The sequence below is a fragment of the Manis javanica genome, chromosome Y, assembly GCF_040802235.1.
Source record: "Manis javanica isolate MJ-LG chromosome Y, MJ_LKY, whole genome shotgun sequence".
NCBI classification, from domain to species: Eukaryota; Metazoa; Chordata; class Mammalia; order Pholidota; family Manidae; genus Manis; species Manis javanica.
In genome coordinates, this window is record NC_133175.1 from 3716561 (window position 1) to 3742229 (window position 25669).

General features: G+C 37.2%; 1 protein-coding gene across 2 annotated transcripts in view; it reads right to left on the reverse strand.

The window, feature by feature from the left end:
• Window positions 1-20125: 20125 nt before the first annotated feature.
• Window positions 20126-25669, reverse strand: part of LOC108388984 (zinc finger X-chromosomal protein) — a 51077-nt gene continuing 45533 nt past the window's right edge. For both annotated transcript variants that reach the window (XM_037001118.2, XM_073228247.1), the window contains one exon: window positions 20126-25548. In XM_037001118.2, coding sequence (XP_036857013.1) covers window positions 24365-25548 — 1184 coding nt within the window. In that variant the 3' untranslated portion in view covers window positions 20126-24364. The remainder of the gene's footprint in view (window positions 25549-25669) is intronic.

Genomic DNA, 25669 nt, shown 5'->3' on the forward strand with positions numbered 1-25669 from the left:
CTCAACATAATAAAGGCCATATATGATAAACCCACAGCTAACATCATACTGAACAGCGAGAGGCTGAAAGCTTTTCCTCTGAGATTGGGAACAAGACAGGGATGACCACTCTCCCCACTGTTATTCAACGTAGTACTGGAGGACCTAGCAACGGCAATCAGACAAAACAAAGAAATACAAGGAATCCAGATCAATAAAGAAGTCAAACTGTCACTATTTGCAGATGATGTGATATTGTAAATAAAAAACCCTGAACACTCCACTGCAAAACTACTAGAACTAAAATCGGAATTCAGCAAAGTTGCAGGATACAAAAAACACAGACATCTGTTGCATTCTTATACAATAATGATGAACTAGCAGAAAGAGACATCAGGAAAACAATTCCATTCTCAAGTTCTTCAAAAAGAATAAAATACCTAGGAATAAATCTAACCAAGGAAGTGAAAGACCTATATCCTGAAAACTATAAGATACTCTAAAGAGAAATTATAGAGGTAGGTAACAAATGGAAACTCATCCCATGCCCCTTGCTAGGAAGAATTAATATCATCAAAATGGCCATCCTGCCCAAAGCAATACACAGATTTGATGCAATCCCATCAAATTACCAACAGCATTCTTCAATGAACTGGAACAAATAGTTCAAAAATTCATATGGAACCACCAATGAACCCGAATAGCCAAAGCAATCCTGAGAAGGAAGAATGAAGTGGGAAGGATCTTGCTCCCCAACTTCAAGCTCTACTACAAAGCCACAGTAATCAAGACAATTTGGTACTGGCACAAGAACAGAGCCACAGACCAGTGGAACAGAATAGAGACTCCAGACATTAACCCAAACATATATGACCAATTAATATACGATAAAAAGAACCATGGACATACAATGGGGAAAGGACAGTCTCTTCAACAGATGGTGCTGGCAAAACTGGACAGCTACATATAAGAGAATGAAATTGGGTCACTGTCTAACCCCATACACAAAAGTAATTTCTAAATGGGTCAAAGACCTGAATGTAAGTCATGAAACCATAAAATTCTTAGAAAAAAACGTAGGCAAAATTCTCATGGACATAAACATAAGTGACTTCTTCATGAACATATGTCCCCGGGCAAGGGAAACAAAAGCAAAAATAACAAGTGGAACTATATCAAGCTATAAAGCTTCTGTACAGCAAAGGACACCATCAATAGAACAAAAAGGTATCCTACTGTATGGGAGAATATATTCATAAATGACAGATCTGATAAAGGATTGATATCCAAAATATATAAAGAGCTCACACACCTCAACAAACAAAAAGCAAATAATCCAATTGAAAATGGGCAGAGGAGCTGAAAAGACAGTTCTCTAAAGAAGAAATGCAGATGGCCAAAAGACACATGAAAATATGCTCCACATTGCTTGTCTTCAGAGAAAAGCAAATTAAAACCACAATGAGATATCACCTCACACCAGTATGGATCCCCATCATCGAAAAGACAAACAACAACAAATGTTGGCGAGGTTGTGGAGAAACGGGAGCCCTCCTACACTGCTGGTGGGAATGTAAATTAGTTCAACCGTTGTGGAAAGCAGTATGGAGGTTCCTCAGAATGGTCAAAATAGAAATACCACTTGACCCAGGAATTCCACTTCTAGGAATTTACCCTAAGAATGCAGCACTCCAGTTTGAAAGAGAGTGATGCACCCCTATGTTCATTGCTGCACTATTTAAAATAGCCAACATATGGAAGCAACCTAAATGTCCATCAGTAGATGAATGGACAAATAAGATGTGGTACATATACACAATGGAATATTACTCTGCCCTAAGATGAAAACACATCCTACCATTTACAGATCCTACCATTTGCAACAACATGGATGGAGCTAGAGGGTATTATGCTCAGTGAAGTAACACAGGTGGAGATAGACAAGTACCAAATGATTTACTCATGTGTGGAGTATAAGAACAAAGGAAAACTGAAGGAACAAAACAGTAGCAGAATCATAGAACCCAAGAATGGGCTAATAGTTACCAAAGGAAAAGGGGACTGGAGAGGATGGGTGGGAAGGGAGGGACAAGGGTGGGGAAAAGAAAGGGGGCATTAGGATTAGCATGAATAGTGTGTGGGGGGTACGGGGAGGGCTGTGCAACACAGAGAAGACAAGTAGTGATTCTACAGCATCTTCCTGCGCTGATGGACAGTGACTGTGAAGGGGTATGTGGGGGGATTTGGTGAAGGGGGGAACCTAGTAAACTTAATGTGCTTCATGTAACTAGATTAATGATACCAAAAAAATATATTAAGCGGTTTCACAGCTATACTTACAATAATTGTATTATGTTTGTTATTTGTGTTCTATATAGTCTGAAGAGCTGCCTAAAAACCTCAATGTGCTCTGCAGCAATCTGCAGTCTTCTTACTAATGTTACAAAAGATGCAAGCTAAACAAAAAGGGGAAAGTGTAGATACCCCAGCAGTTAATCTGGCTGTAATTTAGTTCCTGCTTATACTTAATCTATAGCCAAAACCAATATAAGAGAAAAGAACAATACATGCTGCATCTTGGAATCTAGTGTGAGTCATGAGTGGTGTGATAATGACTTCAAACAGTTCTCATGATCCTCTCTGAGGCAAACCCAGATAAGCAACACACTGTGAGACTCACGTTGCTGGACGACTTGTCGAGACATAATAGAAACTTTTAGAGTATTAGTTTACAATTGTTCAGCTTGATTATAAAACATCCTATAATCCTGTCTTTTTGCTTGCTGTAACTTAATGAGCAATGCACTGATTTGGTGCTTAGTCTCCAGAGGAAGTCTAAGCCCTCTGCTTTAATCATCATTCTAACTCGGTTTCTCATTTTCACATTCCCCAACTGCAACATTCTTCTAAGAGTTTTACAGTTTCATGACTTACATTCAAGTCTTTGATCCATTTCAAGTTTGCTTTTTTGTGTAGAGTTAGATAATAATCCAGTTCATTCACTTACAAGTAACTGTCCATTGTATGTTCTTAGCTCCTTTATCATATATTAATTGACCACATATGCATGGTTTTATGTCTGGACTCTCTATCCTGCTCCACTGAGCTAGATCTCTTCTTGTGCCAGTACTAAATTTTTTTAAGTACTTAATGATAATTGGTTTCCCCAGGAGGGACCTGCATCATGTCAGTTAGCTCCTCTACCCCTAGGAAAAGGACCACCCACTCCCTGTGGCTTTTCCTACTATTACCCTCCAGCTATTTACCACAAACTCCAGTGTTTCCAACTATGATCACAAGTACTCTTTGCCTTTTACCAGTAGTATTTATATATACTTTACTAAGTTATTACTTCATTACCTAATACTGATCCAGAAATATACCAAGATATTATTGTCAAACTCATACTTTAAACACATTTAACCAGTCCACCACAATACCAGTAGAGAACCTGGACATTTCAGGTTCATATACTGGTTAAGGATATATAAATGGGAAACTTAGTTATGGGTCAACCTACAAAGACTCTATTTCAAATTGTGTTCCTCATTTCTACCTTCACAATAAACTGCTTTTTTGGTGTTTTTTTTTTACACTTTAGAGGAACCTATGTCCTCATCTCTAAGAGTCTGAATCTCCTGAAAAGTTCCTTTTGATGACAAACCATCATATATCTTCTCACTGGACCATAGGTTTCCACAGGTAAAGAAAAATCATATTGCAAACATCCAGCTAAAAACCCCAACATCAATGTTTCATTTCCTGCTAGTCTGAAAACATCTACCCTTAATAGCTGACCACATATAACTTCTCATCATATTCTCCCCTTGCACTGTCTGCTTGCTCACTGATGCTAGTGCTCTGCATGTTGTGGTATGTCTTTCGTAGGAGAGAAAACACCTCTGTGTGTCACTTTGAAATGCAGTCACTGAACACTTTTGTGACTATATATATTGTATGGGTTTTCCCAACACCAACAAGCAATATGTGACGCCATCTTTGTGTCCTAGAGTTTTACTGAATCCTGACACCATCTTTTTGGAGATAAAATCAGATCCCACAGGGTAAGGACTCAGTTCTAAAATAATAGCCCTTTGCCAGGTTCAGACATAAATTTCAAGTCTAGGCTGTTATATGTGCATCTTACTGACTAGATGTAGATGCAAGGTTCCCATGATACAATGAGTGGATTAAATTAATTTGCTAGAGTGGCTTACAGAACTTAATGGAACATGTAACCTACTAGATCACTGATTTACTATAAAAGATGTAACTCTCAAACACCTAGATTGAAGAGATGCAGAGGATAAGATGTGGGACAGGGGTGAGGAGCTTCCATTTCATAATCAAGCTGCTACTCATCGCAAATCTTGTTGTCACCAACCCAGAAGCTTACTCGGGCCACATATTTTTGGTTTTCTATGAAGTCTTCATTATGCAGGCATGGCTGATTAAATGACTGGCCATGAATGACTGATTTGACTGATTCAACCTCCAGGCCATACTCCTGGCAACAAGCCCCCAATGTAGGTGTTTTCTAGAAGTCACTTCATTAACATAAACCCAGGTGGGTTTGGAACAGGATTGTTATAAATAACAAAAGACACTTTTATTGTTTCTTTTAGAAAATTCCAAGGGTTTCAGAAATTTCATTCCAAAACTGAAACAAAGACCAAAATATATATGTCTCTTATAAATCATCATGTCACACCTGTCCTCTTGGGAATTTTAAGTACTAAACTTCTTTCGATATTATTGATTTTCTATGTCATCACTCAGTCATACCTATAAAGTAAATCCTGGGTATGTTTTAAGTACTCATACTCCTCAATTTCATAGTTAGCCTACTGTTAACAGTTTCTTATATGGTCTTTCTGACAGTGTTATGTAAGTGTAAACATACAGAATATTACTGTAAATAGTAAATTTACAATCTTATTTCTTCATCTATAATACATTAGCGATATCTTTCAACATCAACTAAGTATTGCTCTATTTAACCATCATTCTTGATGCTTGCATATCATTAAATGCTTCCCACTGGGAGGAAAAGGGGTGGAGACATAGCATGTAATAACACGTAAGTCTGTCCACCTAAATGCACCATCTGTAACATGTCCAAGATGAAATAAGATTAACAGAATCTCTTTTAATCCCACTGGGTCTCAGTTTCTCACCTGATAAATGGAGACAAAGACAGTCCTAACTACCTAACATGATTGTCACAAGGATCATACATATATGGAGAGAATGGATAACAGAATACATAAAAACTGAAAAAGGCTGTGCAAATGTGAGAGGGTGTTATTCCTGGAAGGGGGAGGTTAGGGGCAGTACTCCCATGGTCTGAACTCTTACCTAATAATAAAGTCTAAAACTAATTGTTTCTTTTTATCTCCTTTGTCAAATGAATTGTTCATCTTTACCCAATAATTAATAACATTTGTTGAGTTCCTACTTTGCCAAGCATTCTTCTAAAATATATTTATTTAATCTCAACAACTCTGTGAGAAAGGTAAATTCATTCTTCTTGTTTTATGATGAGGCAACAGAGGCTGACACAACTGTGAAGTAGTAGAGAGCCTCATTTCTGAATTACACTGAACTCTTTGTTTTTTTCATGCTATTCATTTTGAGTTTTTTTGCCATGGGTTCAAATATGTGGGTTGTGACTTAAAAAGGTACCTGGGGCCCGCTGCCCCAGAGCTCAGCCCGAGTCGGGCACTCGGTGGCACCCACCCGCCCGGCGCCGGGTGCCAAGCATTCTCCCGGCTCTGGAGTTCACCTGGGTGCCCCACAGGGCATGGGAGCTCACTCCCTGAGCAGGGGGAGGCACCCGGGTTAGTGGATCTGGGCCAAAGGCCTGGCTTGGGGCCTCCCATGGGCCGAAGACTGCCCCAGTCTTTTATCCCTCCTAGGCTAAGGCGGTGACATCAGCAGCACCCAAAACTGTGTGCCCAGCCCTCGCTGTGAAGCCAGCTCTCAGAGGCGAGGGCACTGCTGCAGGGTTACATCTGGATCAGGTTCTCAGATCCTCGGAGGCTCAGCTGCCCTTATGTTTTTGGGTGCACTTGTTGGAAACAGCTAATTTGACAAATGAAATTGAGTATCAATAGATTCTGAAGGTATTTCAAAGGTATGCTCTTCCATGCCAGAAGAAACGCAAAAGTGCCCGCGGAAGTCCTAGCACAGTTTTAAACTCATCTAAAAAACGGCATCCTTTCCTCAAACTATGGATTATGTGGAAACCAGATCCAGTTATTTGAGGATTCCGTGCATCCCTAAGACTTAGGAAATGAATTTGTAAGCACAGCAAGAGCACTGCAGACTGCTGTGGCCATGATGGAAGTGAGAGAGATGACTCTTATCTGCTGAGAAAGAACTTGCCTTTGTTGTCTTCAAATATCTCAAAGACAAAAATAAGAGTGAAAGAATAGGAAGCAAGCACGGTGATTGTAAGATATATAAAGCCAAACAGATATTTAAGGGGTCAGATCATTAGCGGTGAGATCACTTATGATCTCAAAAAGAAGACTGAACTTAGAGATCTACTTAGGGTACAGTTTTCACTCCCAGTTACATTAATCCTATTTTCCTATAGTCGAGAACCTCTGTTGCTCAAACAGGGTAGCAACCCAAACCAGACAGCTTAATCTCCTGTTGTCCAAGAGTTACTGACAAAAGAAAACTGCCATAAATTAGAAGTGAAATACAAAGATATTTTATAAAGTAAATAAAACTCTTCTTTTGAATTAATATTTAGCCCCCAGTATCCACTAAAAATGAGACAATGACAAACCTGCACCAGAGAAATGAACTTCACAGTTCAGTGACATGAAGCTGGCTAAAGTACTTTCATTCAATTCTTTGGGAGGATTACTGAGATGGACCTATGCATTTATTCATTGATTTGGCAAGTCTTATAAATAGCATTCGTATGTTAAAGGATCTAAAAAAAGGCAGTGGAAAATGCAGTAGTGAAAAATAAAAGTCTTGACTTTTAAAATATTAGATAGATAGATAGATGATAGATAGATAGATAGATAGATAGATAGATAGATAGATAGATAGATAGATAGATAGATAGATAGATAGACAGACAAATAAATAAATAAAAGGCACCTGGGAAGTGTGCATAGGGGAAAGAGATGGCTCATTCCACTGGAATTAAAAAATAAAAATTAACCAATTAAGAGAAAAAGCTGAGAAGCTGGGTCCAAGACAGCAATTTAGAAAAAGCCTGAGCCCACCTTCTCTTACATACACACAGAATCTATAACCACACACAGAGCAGTAATCCAAGTAATAGCGGAGGACTGAGCACAAAGAGAAATAGAGACCATATAAAAATGGCAAGAGAGATAGAAATATTGTACAGGAGGGAACATCACCCACAGTACAGACCTGCAATAGGTATCAGTTTGCAGATTTCCTGCCCTTGGGTAAATAAAATACAAAGAGTTGTGATTTAAAGGGTAAGTACACTATAAATGAAGGAAATAGATTTTCAGAATAAATCTGTCAAACACTTGGGAGCTGCTAGAACTCTCTGTGGGACCAGTGATGCTGGTGTACCATTGTTTACATTCCCCTCATATATATAGAAAAGCATATCATTCAGCTATAAAAAAAAGAAAAAGAAAGAAATCCTTCCATTTGCAGTAATATGGATGACATAGAGGGTATCATAATAGGTAAAATAAGCCAGCTGAGAAAGACAAACACAATATGATTTCAGTTATTTGTGGAATATGAAAACAAAATTCACAAAGAAACAATACCAAAATAAAATGATAAATAAAGATAAACTGGTGGTTGCTAAAGGGGTAGGAAGGACAGGGAAAATAGATAAAGGGGATTAAGATATACGAACATCCAATTATAAAACAAATCATGAGGATTAAAAGTGCATAAGACTTCCAAAGTAGATAGGGAATATAATAAAAAATACTAAAACTAAAAGGGGACATATGATAACTACACTTTTTATGGTAAGCTTTTCATAATGCATAGAATTATCATATTGCCATGCTGTATACCTGAAACCAATATTGTATGTTAATACTTAAATTAAAATGTTTTAATTTAAAAAATGTGTATATAATACATAAATTTTTTAATGATGCAACTATTTGATGTCTGCAGAATAACTAGATTCAGAAATAAAGTAAGACTAAAAATGAATGGAATGGAAAAATACTGTCTATGAAATCAGTGACTACAAGGATGCTGGGCTATCTATACTAATTCAGGGAAAAGTAAACTAAATATTTGATATTTTTAATACAGAAAATATTTAAGATCTTTTAATCTTAAAAATAAAACCTACTGATTAAGAGATTAAAGATGGCAGCTTGGGAGGGAAGACAGAGAACTCCCAAAACCACATATATTATGAAAATATAGTAATACAACAAATCCTAGAAGAGCAGCAGGAAAGAGGGCTGCACCAGACTGCTTACACCTGGAGAACAGAGAAGACCTCACAAAACAGGGCACCAGCACCACTCCCCTGTGATCCCCAACATCACTCCAGGGACTGAGAAGCTCCAGAGACCAGAGCTTCTGGGCACCAGAGGGTGCCACATACAAACATGAAATGTCAAAGGAACCTGGCTCATACCAAAATTTCACATATACCATAAAAGAGCCAAGTGAAACTGAACACACCAATCTCCCTGAAACAAAATTCAAAATCAAAACCATAAACATGCTCATGGAAGTAGAGAAAAATATTCAAGAACTCAGGGATGAATTTAGGAAGGAGATTTAATCACTAAGACATTTTATATCAGAAATGAAACACACAATTGAGGGATTTAAAAGATTAGATGTAGTAGAAGAGAGGGTAAATGGAATAGAAATTAGAGAAGAGGAATATAAAGAAGCTGAGGCACACACAGAAAGAAGGATCTCTAGGAATGAAAGAATGTTGAGAGAACTGTGCAACCAATCCAAATGGAATAATATTGGCATTATAGGGGTACCAGAAGAAGAAGAGAGAGAAAAAAAAGAGAAAGTGTCTTTGAGGAATTGCTGAAAAGGAGATAATGTATCAGGCCTTGGGCATGCACAGATCTCCCAACACAAGGGACCTAAAAAAGACAACACCAAGACATATAATAATTAAAATGGCAAAGATCAAGGATGAAGACACTTGTAAAAGCAGCTAGAGAGAGAAAAAAGATCACATACAAAGGAAAACCCATCAGGCTGTCATCAGACTTCTCCACAGAAACCTTACAGGCCAGAAGGGAGTGGCATGATGTATTTAATGCAATGAAACAGGAGGGCCTCAAACCAAGGATACTATACCCAGCAATATTATCATCTAAATTTGAAGGAAGGATTAAACAATTTCCAGACAAAAGAAAAAGCTGAGAGAATTTCCCTCCCACAAACTACCTCTACAGTGTATTTTGGAGGGACTATTATAGATAGAAATGTTCCTAAGGCTAAATAGCTGTCACTAGGGGAAATAAAAACATAGTAAAGAAAATAGAACGATTAATTACTAAGCAGATGCAAAGTCAAATCAACTACCCTTAAAGTCAATCAAGGGTTAGACAAAGAGCACAGAATATAATATCTAATATATAAAGAATGGAGGAGGAAGAAAAAGGAGGGGGAAAAGAAGAACTTTTAGGTTGTTTTTGTAACAGCATACTAAAGTGTGTATCAATACCTTAACAAAAATAAATGAATAAATAAATAAAATAAAACCTAAATTTCAAGATTCTTTTTGGGTTTTATTCAATGATTCATGAACCAGAAAGAATTCTTTTAGGAGATAGGAGAGAGCTTTAAAGAGCTGTACAAAATGAAAGGTCTTATAGCAAGAAGAGAGTGTGAACAAGGATTTCAAAAAGAAGGCTGATATTTGCAAGGTTACTTTCCTCTAGGTAACGGCAGGAATGTATTAAGCAGATATCCTAACAAGCTGATCCAGTGATTTCTGGTTGACTGGTTGGAGATGCCATTTCTGGAAATCCAAGACTGTAAGTTAAATCTCAGTTTGGTGACATAGGGCTTAGCATAAGCCACTCCATTTTGGGCCTATCTTGCTTTTAACAAATTGAAGATTACTATAAGAGACAAAAGAGTCATCATTTATAGACGAAATGGTCAATCAACCAAAAAGATATGACATCAGATACACACCAAAAAAACCAACCCCAAATTATATGAAAGAAATACTGACAGTATTCAAGAGAGAAATAGTTTTCTTAAGTAATAGATAAGAGATTTCAGTGTCACATTCAATGACAGAAAAGAAATGGGAATAAACATTTAAAAGGAAAGAGGGGAATTAATTGAATACTCTATGAACAGAACAATCAGTCCAACAATAACAAACTTCACTTTCCCCTCAAGTGCACAGAGAATAGTCTAGAGAATAGACTATCTACTAGGCCATAAAACAAGTCTCACTAAATTTTAAAATTGAAATCAAAGTATCTTCTCCAACTGCAATGGAGTGAAGGTAGAAATCAACAACACAAGAAAAATGGCAATATTCACAAAGACGTGGCAATTGGATAACAATCTGTTAAACAACTAGTGAACGGAAAAAATCACAAGTGAAACTATAAAAAATATTCAGTCAAATGAAAACAAATACAAATCAAGTAATAAAAATCAAACAACACATACTAAAGCTTAACAGATGCAGTGAAAACAATTCTCAGAGTGAAATCTTTGGCTATAAATGCGTGTATCAAAAAAAAGAAAGTTTCATACACAAACTGGTTTAAACATTTAAAAAAATGAGAAAAAGTAAAGCAAACTAAGCCAATGCAAGAAGGAGAAACAATAAAATTTATTGCATAGATAAATGAAATACGGAAGTAGAAAAGAAACAGAAATTAACATGCCAAAAGTTGATGCTTTGACAAAATTAATGAAACATTAGCAGGACTAAAAATATTAGGGAGAAGAAGTGTCAAAGTACTTAAATCAGTAATTCAGCTCAGTGTAGGTCAGAGCAGAGGGGGTTCCCAGTCCCACGGAAGTTCACTATGGATTCAGTAAGACTGAATAATGACAGTGGAATGGTGGGTATAAAATAGGGTTCATACCCAGCTTTATTCTCAGAACAGTACGTATCACATCTGGAATCCTATCTGCTTCCTCTTTACTCCCAGCTCAGCCTCTGCTCCCCTCTCTCCTGCTTTCCCCTGCCCCTAGAACTGGACAGAACTCTTCTTTTATCAATACAGAAAGTAATGGCTTATTGTCAACAGGTATGCAACACACACTGCTTAGTAGGCTAAATATTACCTCATCATACCTACACAATGGGTGAGATTAGAATCAGCTGAGGATCCTAGCCAGGGAACACACATTTTCCCCATATCTCCAGGATTCTTGTCTCACAATCTATGGGTCTTTAATTTTCCATGATGGTCCCAGTGCAAGAAAGCTGGAACACTGTAAACCAGATTCCACAACACCAACATAGGCTATAACAACACAACATACAAATAACAACATAAATTATGATACACAAAACAGAATTATGATAATCCTCAAGCCTGAGGATATTGACTGCCACCAATGGTCATTCCAACTATATTAACAAGTCCTACTCAGATGAGACCATGATTCACACTTTCTAAGGGAGGGCAGTAGCAGAACTGTTGGGGAGCTCCATGTATACCCAGGAAGCAGCAGTTTTGTTAGTCATCATGTCCAATCCACAAAGACTTCAGAGATTAACCTGAAGAACAACAGGACACATGTTTTAATGACACCAACACAGACAAATTCTGTCCATCCGGTGGGATACATCCAAGAAAGTGGTCCTGTGATAGGGCAGTGCAGGAACGGGGGCTGTCCTGGTCTAGAACACGAGACCTTCACCCCTCTCCCAGTGGGAGTTACTGATGAGTCTGTAGGTGGGGATACTGTAGGTACATGCACAGGCCACAGTGACAAAACTCCCTGTAAGGTGCTCTTATTTTCTGGCCATGATATTTGGGGACCACTCTGTTATTACTCCAGGAACGCAACAAAACCCGGTTTCCAGGCCTTTTCCCTAGGGCCCCAGAAGGGCCATCCATCACTGGTCAATGCATTGAAACATCCAGGCCACTCCAGTGAAAGGAGACTCCAGAGTTTACTGCAGTCAGTGTTGGCAGTACGGTATTATTCTGGTGTCCAAACCCATTTCAAGTTCTCTTTTGTTTGCATGTGCAGTTGTAGAGAAGAGACAGCCATGTACGTTAGCATGTCCACAGGACTGAAGACCCCCTTCCAGGGCTTCTCATTCAAATGCCATAGCACTGTTGTCAAGCAGACTGACCAGCCCTGTAGATTATTGGTGTCCAATTTTAGGCCAGATCTTAACAAGCATTTATACCTGTCTCTCAAGCCTGCCCTGGAGGGGTTTTATAGAACATGAAACTTGCACTTATTCCTAATTGCTGCACCCATTCTTGTTTAATGTATATCCAGGAGAATGGGTGCCTTGATCAGTCTCAATCACCTGCGGTCAGCCCTAGGCTGCAAAAAGATTCTCTAGACCCTTTTTGGTGGTTTGCTCATCTGCATGAAGTTTACGAAAAGCAACGAAGAGTACGGTAGCTGTGTCCACACAAGTCATGGCATACGAATCTTCCAATGATGGGCAGAGGCCCAATATAGTCTACCTGCCACCTGACAAGGGGCATCAGTCCCTTAACTATTGTCCCATACAGCTGCAGGACTTGGTGTTAAGTCCTTCTGAGAGCACACAAGGCACTCTTCCTGCAAGGCTCTGCTGACTTCTTCAAAGGGCAAAGTCAAGTCCCACTGACATCTGTGTTCTCATGCTTCTTCTTCCCATGCTATTACATCCTTCACCTTCTTTATGGTGCCTCACAGAAATGCTGTCTTGGTCTTTAACAACTCTCTTTCCTTCTCCGCCATATCACTCCCATATCAAACCCCAGTTTATGTTCTCATGCTGCCACCTCTTGAGCACAAACTCATTTTAGCTGTGAGAAGCAGCCAACCCATATTTCCCACCACTAAGTACTACCTCATTGTATTTACGCAATAGGTATCAGGTGAAGATTCTGGCCATGGAACTTCCATTTTCCCTACAGTAGAGACATTGCTACTGATGTTACATTATAAAGAAAAAAAATGTTAAAATGTTAATACTATTAACTTTTCAGCACTTTTATAATTTAGATAATCTAGATAAAATGGACAAGTTTCCAGAATGCATAAATTACCAGAACTAAATCAAGTATGCAGTATCTGAATCTCTGTAACAAGCAAATACATTTAATTAGTAACTAAAAGCCTCCCAACAAAGAGAAACTCAGGATGAGATGGCTTCACCAGTGAACTATATCCGACATTAAGAACTAACACAAATCCACCTCAGTCTTCAGAAACAGAAATTCTAACTCATTCTATGAAGCAGCACTAATGCTAAAGCCAGAGAGATATTACAAGAAAAATACAGACCAGTATCCCTAATGAATATTGATACAAAACCTATTCACCATGACCAAGAAGGATTTATTTCTGGAATAAAAGGATGGTTGTACACATGAAAATCAATCAGTGGACTATACCACATTAACAGGATAAATGATGAAAACACCATGATCAACTAATACAGAAAAGAACTGGACAAAATTCAACATCTGTTAGTGTCAAGACAAAAAACTACAAATGGAAAAATGAAATGTATCTAAATATAGTAAAAACCTTATATGACAAACGCAAAGCTAGCACCATAGTGGGGAACATTGCACGCTTTTTTGTAAGATGAGAAACAAAGATGCTGGGTGAAAAAAGTCAGTCACAAAAACACAAATACTGTATGATTCCACTTATGAAATACCCTAAATTGTCAATCCACAGAAAGTCAGGACTTTGGGTGGGGTAGGGAATGGAGTTGTTTAATGGGTATATAGTTTCAAATTTTCAAGATCAAAAAGTTATGGAGATCTGTTTTGCAATAATATGGATATACTTCATTGAAATTAGTGTACACTTAATTACTAATATGGCAAATTTTGTGTTTTTTACAATAAAAGGACAAATTGCTGCATCCTAGACAATTTTGGTATAATAAGTACAGAGTGCCATATTTTGCATTTATAACAAGTTTCCAAGTAATGTGGATGCTAGCAATCCCTGACCCACACTTTAAAAACACTTGATTTGCAACATCACATCTTTAACATGCTGATGTTATTTATATTCCTTTTCCTTAACACAAATCATAGAATTTGTGCAAACTAAAGGAAATCTATAAAGACTCCAAAAAAATAGAGCCATAAATTATCTGAGTATAGGAGCAACTACATGCTTACCTGTTCTTAGGCATTCTCAGTTATTCAGTTGCTGTGTCTTAGATGTCTTACATAGTTGACTAACTGGGAATCTGTCTTTAAAAATCAAAGGTATTTTGGAATTAATATACGTGATGGTTGAACATTGTTAATGTACCAAATGCCACAAACTGTATACTTTAGTAGGTTTTGTTGTTTCAATAAGAATTACAGTATCTTTTTAACTCCTGCTATAGATTGTTTTCCTCCAAAACTCTTGTATTGAAATCTCATCCCAATATGATATTAGGGTGATGGGGAAGTTGCTTGGAGACACAAGGAAGTCAGAGTACAAGGTAAGGAAATAATTTATTAAAGCAAAATTGTCAGGGAATGACAATTTGTGGCATTTGGTACATTAACAATGTTCAACCATCACATATATTAATTCCAAAATACCTTTGATTTTTAAAGACAGATTCTCAGTTACTCAACTATGTAAGATATGTAAGACACAGCAACTGAATAACTGAGAATGCCTAAGAACAGATAAGCATGTAGTTTCTCCTATACTCAGATAACTTACAGCCTAACACAAAACATTTACTGTTCTGATTTTCCCAGGATAGTAGCTTCTCTCTGGGAACATATCAATCATGACTACCTGCTCCTTCCCCAAGTGGGCTGAGTCATTGACTGTCTGCTAAAGACTATGTTAAGAATCTTACTTTTTAACATCCTGTGTTTTAAAATGCAACCTTTAGTTTTAAGGAGGAATTCCTTCTGTATTTGCTATGCTGTTTATGGCAGGGCTCATTTGCTAAAGTAACCATGATGCTTATCTTTTGCCCAGGTTGCAGATTATTTGATTAGGGGCTATTATCTGAGGAACATATTCAAACATTCAATGCCAAGTTGATCCTGACCATTTAAGCCTTAACTGACTTAGTCTTTTCTGGATTTCTAGATTTTTCCTTTTTAAAATTTTTTTCTTAAGGTATTATTGATGTACACTCTTACTAAGGTTTCACATGAAAAAACAATGTGGTTACTACATTTACTCATTTTATCAAGTCCCCACCCATACCTCAGAGCAGTCATTGTCCATCAAATCCACTATTTGCCTTCTCTGTGCTACACTGTTCTCTCAGGGATCCCCCAAACCAAGTGCACTAAACTTAAAACCCACCATGTGTACTAAACATAAAACCCCTCAATCCCCTTCTCCCTCCCCTCCCACACCCTTCCCCTCTGGTAACCACTAGTTCCTTCTTGGAGTTTCTGAGTCTGCTGCTATTGTGTTCCTTCAGTTTTGATTCGTTGTTTTACTCCACAAATAAGGGAAATCGTTTGGCACTTACCCTTCTCTGTGAGGCTTATTTCACTGAGCATATCCTCCAGCTCCATCCATGTTGTTTCAAATGGTAGGATCTGTTTCTCTCTTATGGCTGAATAATATTCCATTGTGTATATGTACCACATCTTCTTTATCCATTCATCTACTGATGGACACTTAGGTTGCTTTCATATCTTGGCTATTGTAAAAAGTGCATAAATATAAAGGTGCATATGTCTTTTTGAATCTGAGAAGTTGTATTCTTTGGGTAAATTCCAAGGAATGGGATTCCCAGGTCAAATGGTATTTCTATTTTGAGTTTTTTGAGGAACCTCCATACTGCTTTCCACAATGGTTGAACCAGCTTACATTCCCACCAGCAGTGTAGGAGGGTTCCCCTTTCTCTGTATCCTCACCAGCATTTGTTGTTCTTAGTCTTTTTGATGCTGGCCAACCTTACTAGTGTGAAGAGATATCTGATTTTGGTTTTAATTTGCATTTCCCTGATGATTAGCAACGTGGAGCATCTTTTCAAGTATCTGTTGGCCATTTGAACTTCTTCTTTGGAAAACTGTCTCTCATATCCTCTGCCCATTTGTTAATCAGTATATTTGTTTTTTGGATGTTGAGGCATGTAAGTTCTTTATTTTCTTTGGATGTTAACCACTTGTCAGAGATGTCATTTACAAATATATTCTCCCATACTGCAGGATGCCTTTTTGCTTTATTGATGGTGTCCTTTGCCATAAAGAAACGTTTTAGTTTGATGTATTCCCATGAGTTCATTTTTGCTTTTGTTTCCCTTGCTCGAGCAGATGTATTCAGGAAGAAGTTGCTCATGCTTATATTCGGGAGAATTTTGCCTATGTTGTCTTCTAAGAGTTTTATGGTTTCATGACTTATATTCAGGTCTTTGATCCATTATGAGTTTACTTTTGTGTATGGGGATAGGCAATAATCCACTTTTATTCTCTTGCATGTAACTGTACAGTTTAGCCAACACCAGCCGTTGAAGAGGCTGTCATATTCCCATTGTATTTCTATGGCTCCTTTATGATATATTAATTGACCATATAGGTTGGGTTTATATTGGGGCTCTCTAGTCTGTTTCATTTGTCTATGGGTCTGTTCTTGTGCAAGTACCAAATTGTCTTGATTACTGTAGCTTTGTAGTAGAGCTTTAAGTTGGAGAGCATGATCCCCCCAGCTTTATTCTTCCTTCTCAGGATTGCTTTGGCTATTTGGAGTCTTTTGTGGTTCCATATGAATTTTAGAATGATTTTCTCTAGTTCACTGAAGAATGTTGTTGGTATTTTGATAGGAATTGCATTGAATCTGTAGATTGCTATAGGCAGGATGGCCATTTTGACAATATTAATACTTCCTATCCATGAGCACAGGATGTGTTTCCATTTATTGATATCTTCTTTAATTCTCTCGAGTGTCTTGTAGTTTTCAGAGTATAGGTCTTTCACTTTCTTGGTTAGGTTTATTCCTAGGTATTTTATTCTTTTGGATGCATCTCTGAGTGGCATTGTTTCCCTGATTTCTCTTTCTGATAATTCATTCTTAGTGTATAGGAATGCCACAGGTTTCTGCATATTACTTTTGGATTCTGTGACTTTGCTGAATTCAGGTATTAGATCTAGTTGTTTTGAAGTGGATTCCTTAAGGATTTTTTATGTAGAATATCATGTCATCTCCAAATAGCGACAGTTTAACTTCTTCCTTGCCAATCTGCATGCCTTTTATTTCTTTGTGTTTTCTAGGACCTCCAGTACTATATTTAATAGAAGTGGGAAAGTGGGCATCCTTGTCTTGTTCCCTATCTTTAGGGAAAAACTTTCAGCTTCTTGCTGTTAAGTATGATGTTGGCTGTGGGTATGTCATGTATGGTCTTAATTGTGTTGAGGTACTTGCCCTCTATACCCATTTTGTTGAGAGTTTTTATCGTGAATGGATGTTGAATTTTGTCAAATGCTTTTTCATCATCTATGGAGATGATCATGTGGTTTTTGTCCTTTTTGTTGATGTGGTGGAAGACGTTGATGGATTTTCAAATGTATCATCCTTGCATTCCTGGAATAAATCATACTTGCTTATGATGGATGATCTTTTTGATGTGTTTTTGAATTCAGTTTGCTAATGTTTTGTTAAATATTTTTGCATCTGTGTTCATCAGGTATATTGGTTGGTAATTTTTGTGTGTGTGTGGGGGGGGGTCTTTGCCCGATTTTGGTGTTAGAGTGATGCTAGCCTCATAGAATGAGTTTGGGAGTATTCCCTCCTCTTCTATTTTTTGGAAACCTTTAAGGAGAATGGGAATTAGATTGTCACTAAATGTCTGATGAAATTCAGCAGTGAAGTCCTCTAGTCCAGGGGTGTTGTTATTAGATTTTTGCTTACCAGTTCAATTTTGTTTATAATAATTGGTCTGTTCAAATTTTCTGTTTTTGGGTCAACCTTGGAATGTTGTATGTTCTAGAAAGTTGTCCATTTCTTCTATGTTATCCAGTTTGTTACAATGCAATTTTTCATAGTATCCTGTAATAATTTTTTATATTTCTATGGTGTGTGTAGTGATTTTTCCTTTCTCATTTCTGATTCTGTTTAGGTGAGTAGACTCTCTTCATTACATCATTAGTCTGGCTAGGGGTTTATCTATTTTGTTCATTTTCTTGAAGGATCAACTGTTGTTTTCATTGATTCTATTGTTTCATTCTTCTCAATTTTATTTCTGCTCTAATCTTTATATCCCTCCATGTACTGACTTTGGGCCTCCTTTGTTCTTCTTTTTCTTGTTTCATTATTTGTGTGTTTAGACTGCTCATATGGGATTGTTCTTCTTTTCTAACATAGGCCTGTATTGCAATATACTTTCAGCTCAGCACAGCATCCCACAAATTTTCCAGTGCTGAATTATTGTTGTCATTTCTCTCCATACATTGCTTGATGTTTTTAGTTAGTCATTGATCCATTGGTTATTCAGAAGCATGTTGTGAAGCCTCCAAGTGTTTGTGGGATTTTTCATTTTCCTTGCATAATTTATTTCTAGTTTCACACCTTTGTGGTCTGAGAAACTACTTGGTACAATTTGAATCTTTGAATTTACTAAGGATCTTTCTCTGGTCTAGTGTATGGTCTATTCTTGAAAATGTTCTATGTGCACTTGAGAAGTGTATTCTGCTGCTTTTGAGTGTACAGCTCTCTAGATGTCTGTTAGGTCCAACTGTACTAGTATGTTGTTCAGTGCCTCTGTGTCCTTACTTATTTTCTGTTTGGTTGATCTGTCCTTTGGAGTGAGTGGAGTGTTGACATCTAGAATGCATGCATTGCATTTTATTTCACCTTTTAATTCTGTTAGTATTTGTTTCACATATGTAGGTGCTCCTCTGTTGGGTGTATAGATATTTATAATGGTTATATCTTCTTGTTGCAGTTACCCTTTTATCATTATGTAATGTCCTGTCTTTTGTGGCTTTATTTTGAAGTCTATTTTGTCTGATACAAGTACTGCAACTCGTATTTTCTCCCTGTTAGTTGCATGAAATATCTTTTTCCATCCCCACTTTTAGTCTGTGTATATCTTTAGGTTTAAAGTGAGTCTCTTGTAAGCAGCATAGAGATGGGTCTTGTTTTTTTTTATCCATTTAGTGACTCTGTCTTTTAATTGGTGTTTTCAGTCCATTTACATTTAGGGTGATTATCAATAGGTATGTACTTATAGCCATTGCAGGCTTTAGATTTGAAGGTATGAAAGGTTCAAGGTTAACTTCCTTACTATCTAAGAGTCTAACGTAACTCACTTAATATGCTATTACAAACACAGTCTAAAGGTTCATTTTTCTTTTTCTTCCTCCTCCATTCTTTATTTATTAGGTATCATATTTTGTACTCTGTCTATCCCTTGACTGACTGTGGGGATAGTTAATTTAATTTTGCATTTGCTTAGTAATTAGCTTTTCTACTTTCTTTACTGTGGTTTTATTACCTCTGGTGACAGCTATTAAACCTAGGAACACTTCATTCTGTGGCAGTTTCTCCAAAATACACTGTAGAGATGGTTTGCGGGAGGTAAATTCTCTCCACTTTTATCTGGAATTGTTTAATCCCTCCTTCAAATTTAAATGATATTCTTGCTGGATAATCTTGGTTTGAGGCCCTTCTGCATTGTATTAAGTACATCATGCCACTCTATTCTGGCCTGTAAGGTTTCTGCTAAGAGTGATAGCCTGATAGGTTTTCCTTTGTATGTGATCTTATTTCTCTCTCTGGCTTCTTTTAATAGTCTGTCCTTATCCTTGATCTTTGCCATTTTAATTACTATATGTCTTGGTATTGTCTTCCTGGGGTCCCTTGTGTTGGGAATCTGTGGATCTCCAAGTTGTCAATATTCTCATTCTTACAGATATTTTCTCTGCCCCAGCTTCTTTGTATTCTTTAGTTTCTTTCATTTATCATCTCCTCCACCATATCTAATCTGTTTAGAATACCCTCCATTGTGGTCTTCAACAATTGGATATGACTGGAATTCATTTCTGAGTTCTTGAATATCTTCCTGTATGTCCGTCCATGAGCATGTTAATGATTTTTATTTTGAACTCCCTTTCAGGAAGATTCATGAGGTTGATGTCATCTTTCTCAGGAGTTGTATTAATAAGTTTACTTTGGAAATTAAAAGTAACTAGGTTCCTTTGGTGTTTCATATTTGTATATAGTGCCCTCTAGTGTTCAGAAGTTCTACTCTCTGGAGCTGCTCAGCCTCTGAAGCAAATTCGGGGTTTGCTGCTATGCTGGTCTCCACTGCCTGAACCAGTGGGCCAAGGACACAAGTATAAGCCTGTGTACTTTGCGTTTGTAGTTGCTGTAGACAGATTTTCCTTCTGGCTGGCCTAACACCAGGGTAGGGTTTGCCGGTTTACAAGCCAGGTGGAGCTGGCCACGAGAAAGGCACAGTAGACTGTGTATCACGGAGGGGGTCCTTGGAGCTGTGTAGCCAGCCAGGGAGACTGAGCGCCTGAAAATGGTGAAAGGTCCCAACCTGCTGGGCAGAGTGCACCCAGACAATTTTGTCTACCTGTCGTTTCTCCTGAGCAGTAAGCTCTTTGCAATTCTTGCACCTTTAGCAGCCCTCTTGCTAAGGGCTTCCTTCTTAGGAAGTCTCTCAAGACTGCCCACCTTTCTTTTGTCCCATTGTAGCCGGATATGGATCCCTGCTTTCCAAAGTGGCTGGAACCTCACTCTCTCCAGGAATTCTTAGCTTTCTAATCCCTGTTCCACACGGTCTGCTCTTCTCCAGGTGTACACAGTCTGGCGCAGTTCTCTTTCCTGTTGCTTTTTCAGGGTTAGTTGTATTAATTATATTTTCATATTATATGTGGTTTTAGGAAGAAGCGTCCATCTAATCTCTCATGCCATCTTTAATCCCTTCACCCTGGCTTTTTAGTTTTAATTGGTTAGCAAGTTGAGTCCTTTTTAGTGGGCTTTACTGGCCTTCTCTCTACACCCCACTCATATCTATTTTCCTGCCTAATATTAGGAGGTAGGGCTTTTGGGAAGTGATTAGGTCATGAGCGTGGAGCCTCATGGATGGGATTATTGCTCTTTATAAAGGAGACTTTTGGAGACATCCTTGGTCCTCCTACCATGTGAAGACTTAACAGGAAAATAGCCATCCATGAACCAGAAACTGGGCTCTCACCAATCTGAACACAAGTGATCTTAGACTTCCCAACTCTCCAGAACTGTAGGAAGTAAACTTCTATTGTTCATAAATTACCTAGTTTATGGTACTGTTACAGAGTCTGAATGAACTAAAACGTCCTGATAACTGTCACCTTGTTTGATTTTTACTGTGACAATAACCCTTTCTACAGTTACGTAAGTGTCTATTAGAATCCTCAAAACTGGGCATGTAAGGGTAATCCTAAAGCAGGGTCTTTTAGTATGGACAGAGTAATAATGATCACTGATTGCTGCAGATTTATGCCGAAATGAACTTAGGTCCTCAAACTTATCCATGTTTTTCTGATGAAATTTACCTCAGAGGAATTGGAGATATTAAGTCTTTTGTGAAGCTAAAAGTAATGAATTTCAATGACATGTTAACCAAAGAACTCAGCAATTAGTTCTTAACTCTTCTAAGATTTTACTTGCAAACTCATGGGGTTAGCATTTACATCCAAGTCACAAAGTTAAAAAACCTTTTGCATTCCACTGCTAAGAACAGGGAAACAAAAATAGGAGACCTTTATGTTCATGAGATTTAACAAAAACAGCATTTTTTTCCATAAGAAAAAGTGTTGACTTGATACTTGTATCAAACAGACTTAAGTATTAACAGGAAAATATTCTGATTTTTATTTTTGTATGTTATTCTCAAGTACACATTTACAATAGTGTCTTATTTTTCTATACGAATTTCTTATTAAGTATTTTACAATGTGTACAGATGCAGAGACATATAGGATATTTCAACAATAACTTATGTTCCTCTAAAAATCTGTACCTGTTTAGAACATTAAACTGAAACATCCACTTTAGCTTTGCTAATTAAGAATTAAAACAGCCTGCTTATAAGTACATAACAGAAAGTACTTCATTTTCTTTATGAAGATTAATATTTTATCATATTCACTTGACCAAACCCTTAATACCTTTTAAAGGTCTCAACATTGTGCTTGAAAATTTTTAAAAAAGCAATTGCGTTGACTCCAGACTATGTGAAAAATATAATTACATGTTGTTCATTATCTCTATTTTAGAAATATAATAGCTAGTTATCTGTATTAATTTTACAGAGTATTTAAAAATTTTTAATGTAAACTTTCATTTAAACCTTTCCTTTAATATTAGTTTAGGGAAAAACCAAATGCAAAGGAAATTTGAAAGATTCTTACATAAAGAATAAGAGTTTTCAAGAACAGATCAATGGATGGAACTAAAAATGGGTAGATACATATATGCAGGCCAAGAAGGCAAAAGAGGTTCCAAAATTCAACATGTGGTTTTTGCTGACTTTAGGTTTAAACCCCAAGGTGCCTAAAGCACTTAACTTAGAACTAGCCTAATTTAATCTAGCCTTTAGAAGCTGTAAAAATAAAGGACAAATACTTAGATCCCCAACCTATAAATATAACTTTTGAATATAAACATTAGAGGCACAGAGACAGGCTAAAGGTAAAAGCACCATAATGAAGATACAAGGTAGCTGTATCAGACTGGAATAAAAATTTCTAATTTCTCACAACGTGCCACTAATATGTGCCAATACCCAATTTGTTACATAAAATTTATTCTCTGCTCTCAAAAATTCATATTAACACAACCAAATTCTAATTAACTGTTTGACCTAGTATTTTATGTTTATGATGCACGACTTAAAATGTGTCAATTCTCAAATAAAAACAAAACTGTGACTCAGTGATATTCCAAATAAAGCCTCACATTTTCATTTACTTTTAAATATACTTTTATGTTTTAACCAAAGCCAACCAGAGTGTTAAATCTCTTCCAAGTTTACTAACTGTCTAAGAAATAAAAAAGAAGGCTGAAATAGCCAAGTTTAATTAGCACCCATTCTCTGGTAGGTAGAGCCAAGGCTTCTTCTTAGCCTTTCTGACTTTGTGAGAAGACAGTTCCTTTATAGGCTTATCAATGAGCACTAGAGAGACTCATGTCTGCAGTCTGCAACTTCATGGCCTTTTCAGAAAAATTTAAGCTATGAGTCTGAAATTGTAAGAAAAGTTTCTATCTGAAACACCTTAAATTCCTTTTCCAGTTACCAAGATACTTAAAACATTACTGTTTAAAAATACTAGTGTCCTCATTTGCCTTCTAATTCTTCACCTGAATTTACTCTCTGAATACAAAGCACAGAAAATGCTTGCTCATACATTCCTGGATCTTTCAGGCTTATTGTATTTAATATTTTTTTATAGCCTTAAAATTTGGGATTGTGTATAGAAATATGTAAAATAACACACAGGGACATACAAAATCCATAGAGTACACATACATCCAGTTGCACAACAGCCTATGAGCCATAATTTCTCTCTAAAAGATTCAAAACTGAGTTCACAATTCTCATTTGTAGAACAGAACTATTCCAAAACAGAACAGTACAGAGACAAAAAAAAAAGAAACAAGCAAAACCTTTCAATAAGGCTATTAGTGTCCTATGTGAACACTGCAAAGAGAAAGCAGCTTATTTGCCTGCAAAACAAAGTGAAAATTAAACACAAACTTAGCCAATGTTCTACATTCAGCACTGCAAGAGGCTCAAATGGAAAGTTTGTCATGTGATCTGAAAATACTAAGCAAGGACTTTCATGGTATAGATCCAACATTAAAATATTCCATTTATATTAGCAGATGTTTCTATTTAATGTGAAAAAATTGGGAAAATGAGTCAAAATTATTTTTGGAGTAACCAATATTTGGGTTTTTTAATCTTTAAAAGGTCTCAGAAGAGTACTATCAAGGTGAATAAGTAAATATTTAAATAGTAAAACTACCAAGTCTGAAAAATTCAGTATAGATTTATGGTTATTTCATTAAAAGCAATTTCACTGCTGCTTCTTTTTCTCATTAAACTGAGTAGAATCTAGAACACTCTACTGAATAAAATGTAAAGAAAAGTTGAGTAGAAACAATAATCCTGTTTGTACACAGCATAAATCAATGTACAATACTGTAAGTGAATGAGAATGAATGGCTTAAAAATAAATTTTCTGCTTCAAAGCTAACATCTCTACAAATATCTATAGAGGTGTTCTTAGGGCAGGCCAACTTCTTTATGATGTCGCATTATGTGCTGGTTCTTTTCAGAAGGTCTTCGGAACCCTTTCTTGCAGTACTCACAACGGTGAGGATAGTCCTTTGTATGAATGGAAATAACATGCCGTTTAAAGCCTGAGGCATCTGTAGTGCTATACTCACAGTACTCACACTGATACACCTTCCTGCCACTGTGTGTCTTCACATGCTTTTTAAGCTCACTCTGTTGCCTAAATCCCTTTCTGCATCTCTTACACCTAAATGGAAGATCTTTTGTATGAACTGAGAGAATATGACGACTTAGAACAAATGGATCTGCAATCTTAAAGTCACAGTGTCTACACTGGTGCATTTTTTTACCCTTGTGGACAGCCATGTGCTTCTTGAGTTCTGAAGGCCTATGAAAGCCTTTATCACACATGTCACACTTATGCGGGTAGTCCTTTGTGTGAACGGAAATTATGTGGCGTTTCAAATCACTTGAGTTTGAACTCTTATGGTTGCAATGCAAACACTGGTGTACTCTGTTTTCTTGGTGCATAAGAGAATGTTGCTGAACCTCTCTGGTATCTGAGAAAGTCAGAAGACAAACGTCACACTTGAATGTCATCTCTTTACTATGCTTAGTTTTTATGTGTGTTTTCAAGTTAGAGGAGTCTGCAGACCTATATTCACAGTACTGGCATTGGTAAGGCTTCTCCCCAGTGTGGATTCGCATGTGCTTTTTGAGCTCTGATGGGTGACGAAAGCCTTTACCGCATTCCACACAGATATGAGGAAAGTTCTTGCTGTGGACTGCCAAAAGGTGGCGATTCAATAACCCTTGTTCAGCTGTCTCATATTCACAGAATTTACACTTGTACATTTTATTTGCTCCTTTTTCCTTATGCACCATTTTGTGAGTAAACAAAGCCCCACCATGAGAGAGATTCTTTCCACACTCATCGCATTCGATGGCCTTCTCTGTCTTGCTGGTCAGCTTATGGTTCTCCAGGTGGTTGTGTAAACTTATCTTCTTGTTGGTAGTGTAATCACAGTCAGTACAGCGGTACTTCTTTTTGGTAAGGTGTTCAGGGTGGTTTTTCATGTGCCTTTTCAGAAATCCTCTCGACTTAAACTTTTTCCCACAAATCATGCAAGGATAGACGGTCAAGGGATGTCCATCAGGGCCAATGATTATTGCTAAGAAAGGAAAATACATTTAAAGATTAACATTCCTTTACAATAAAAGACATAGAAACATCCCAGGAATAAGTGAAACTGGTCGAGGAACTTGATTCAATATGAATGTACTGTGCCAATC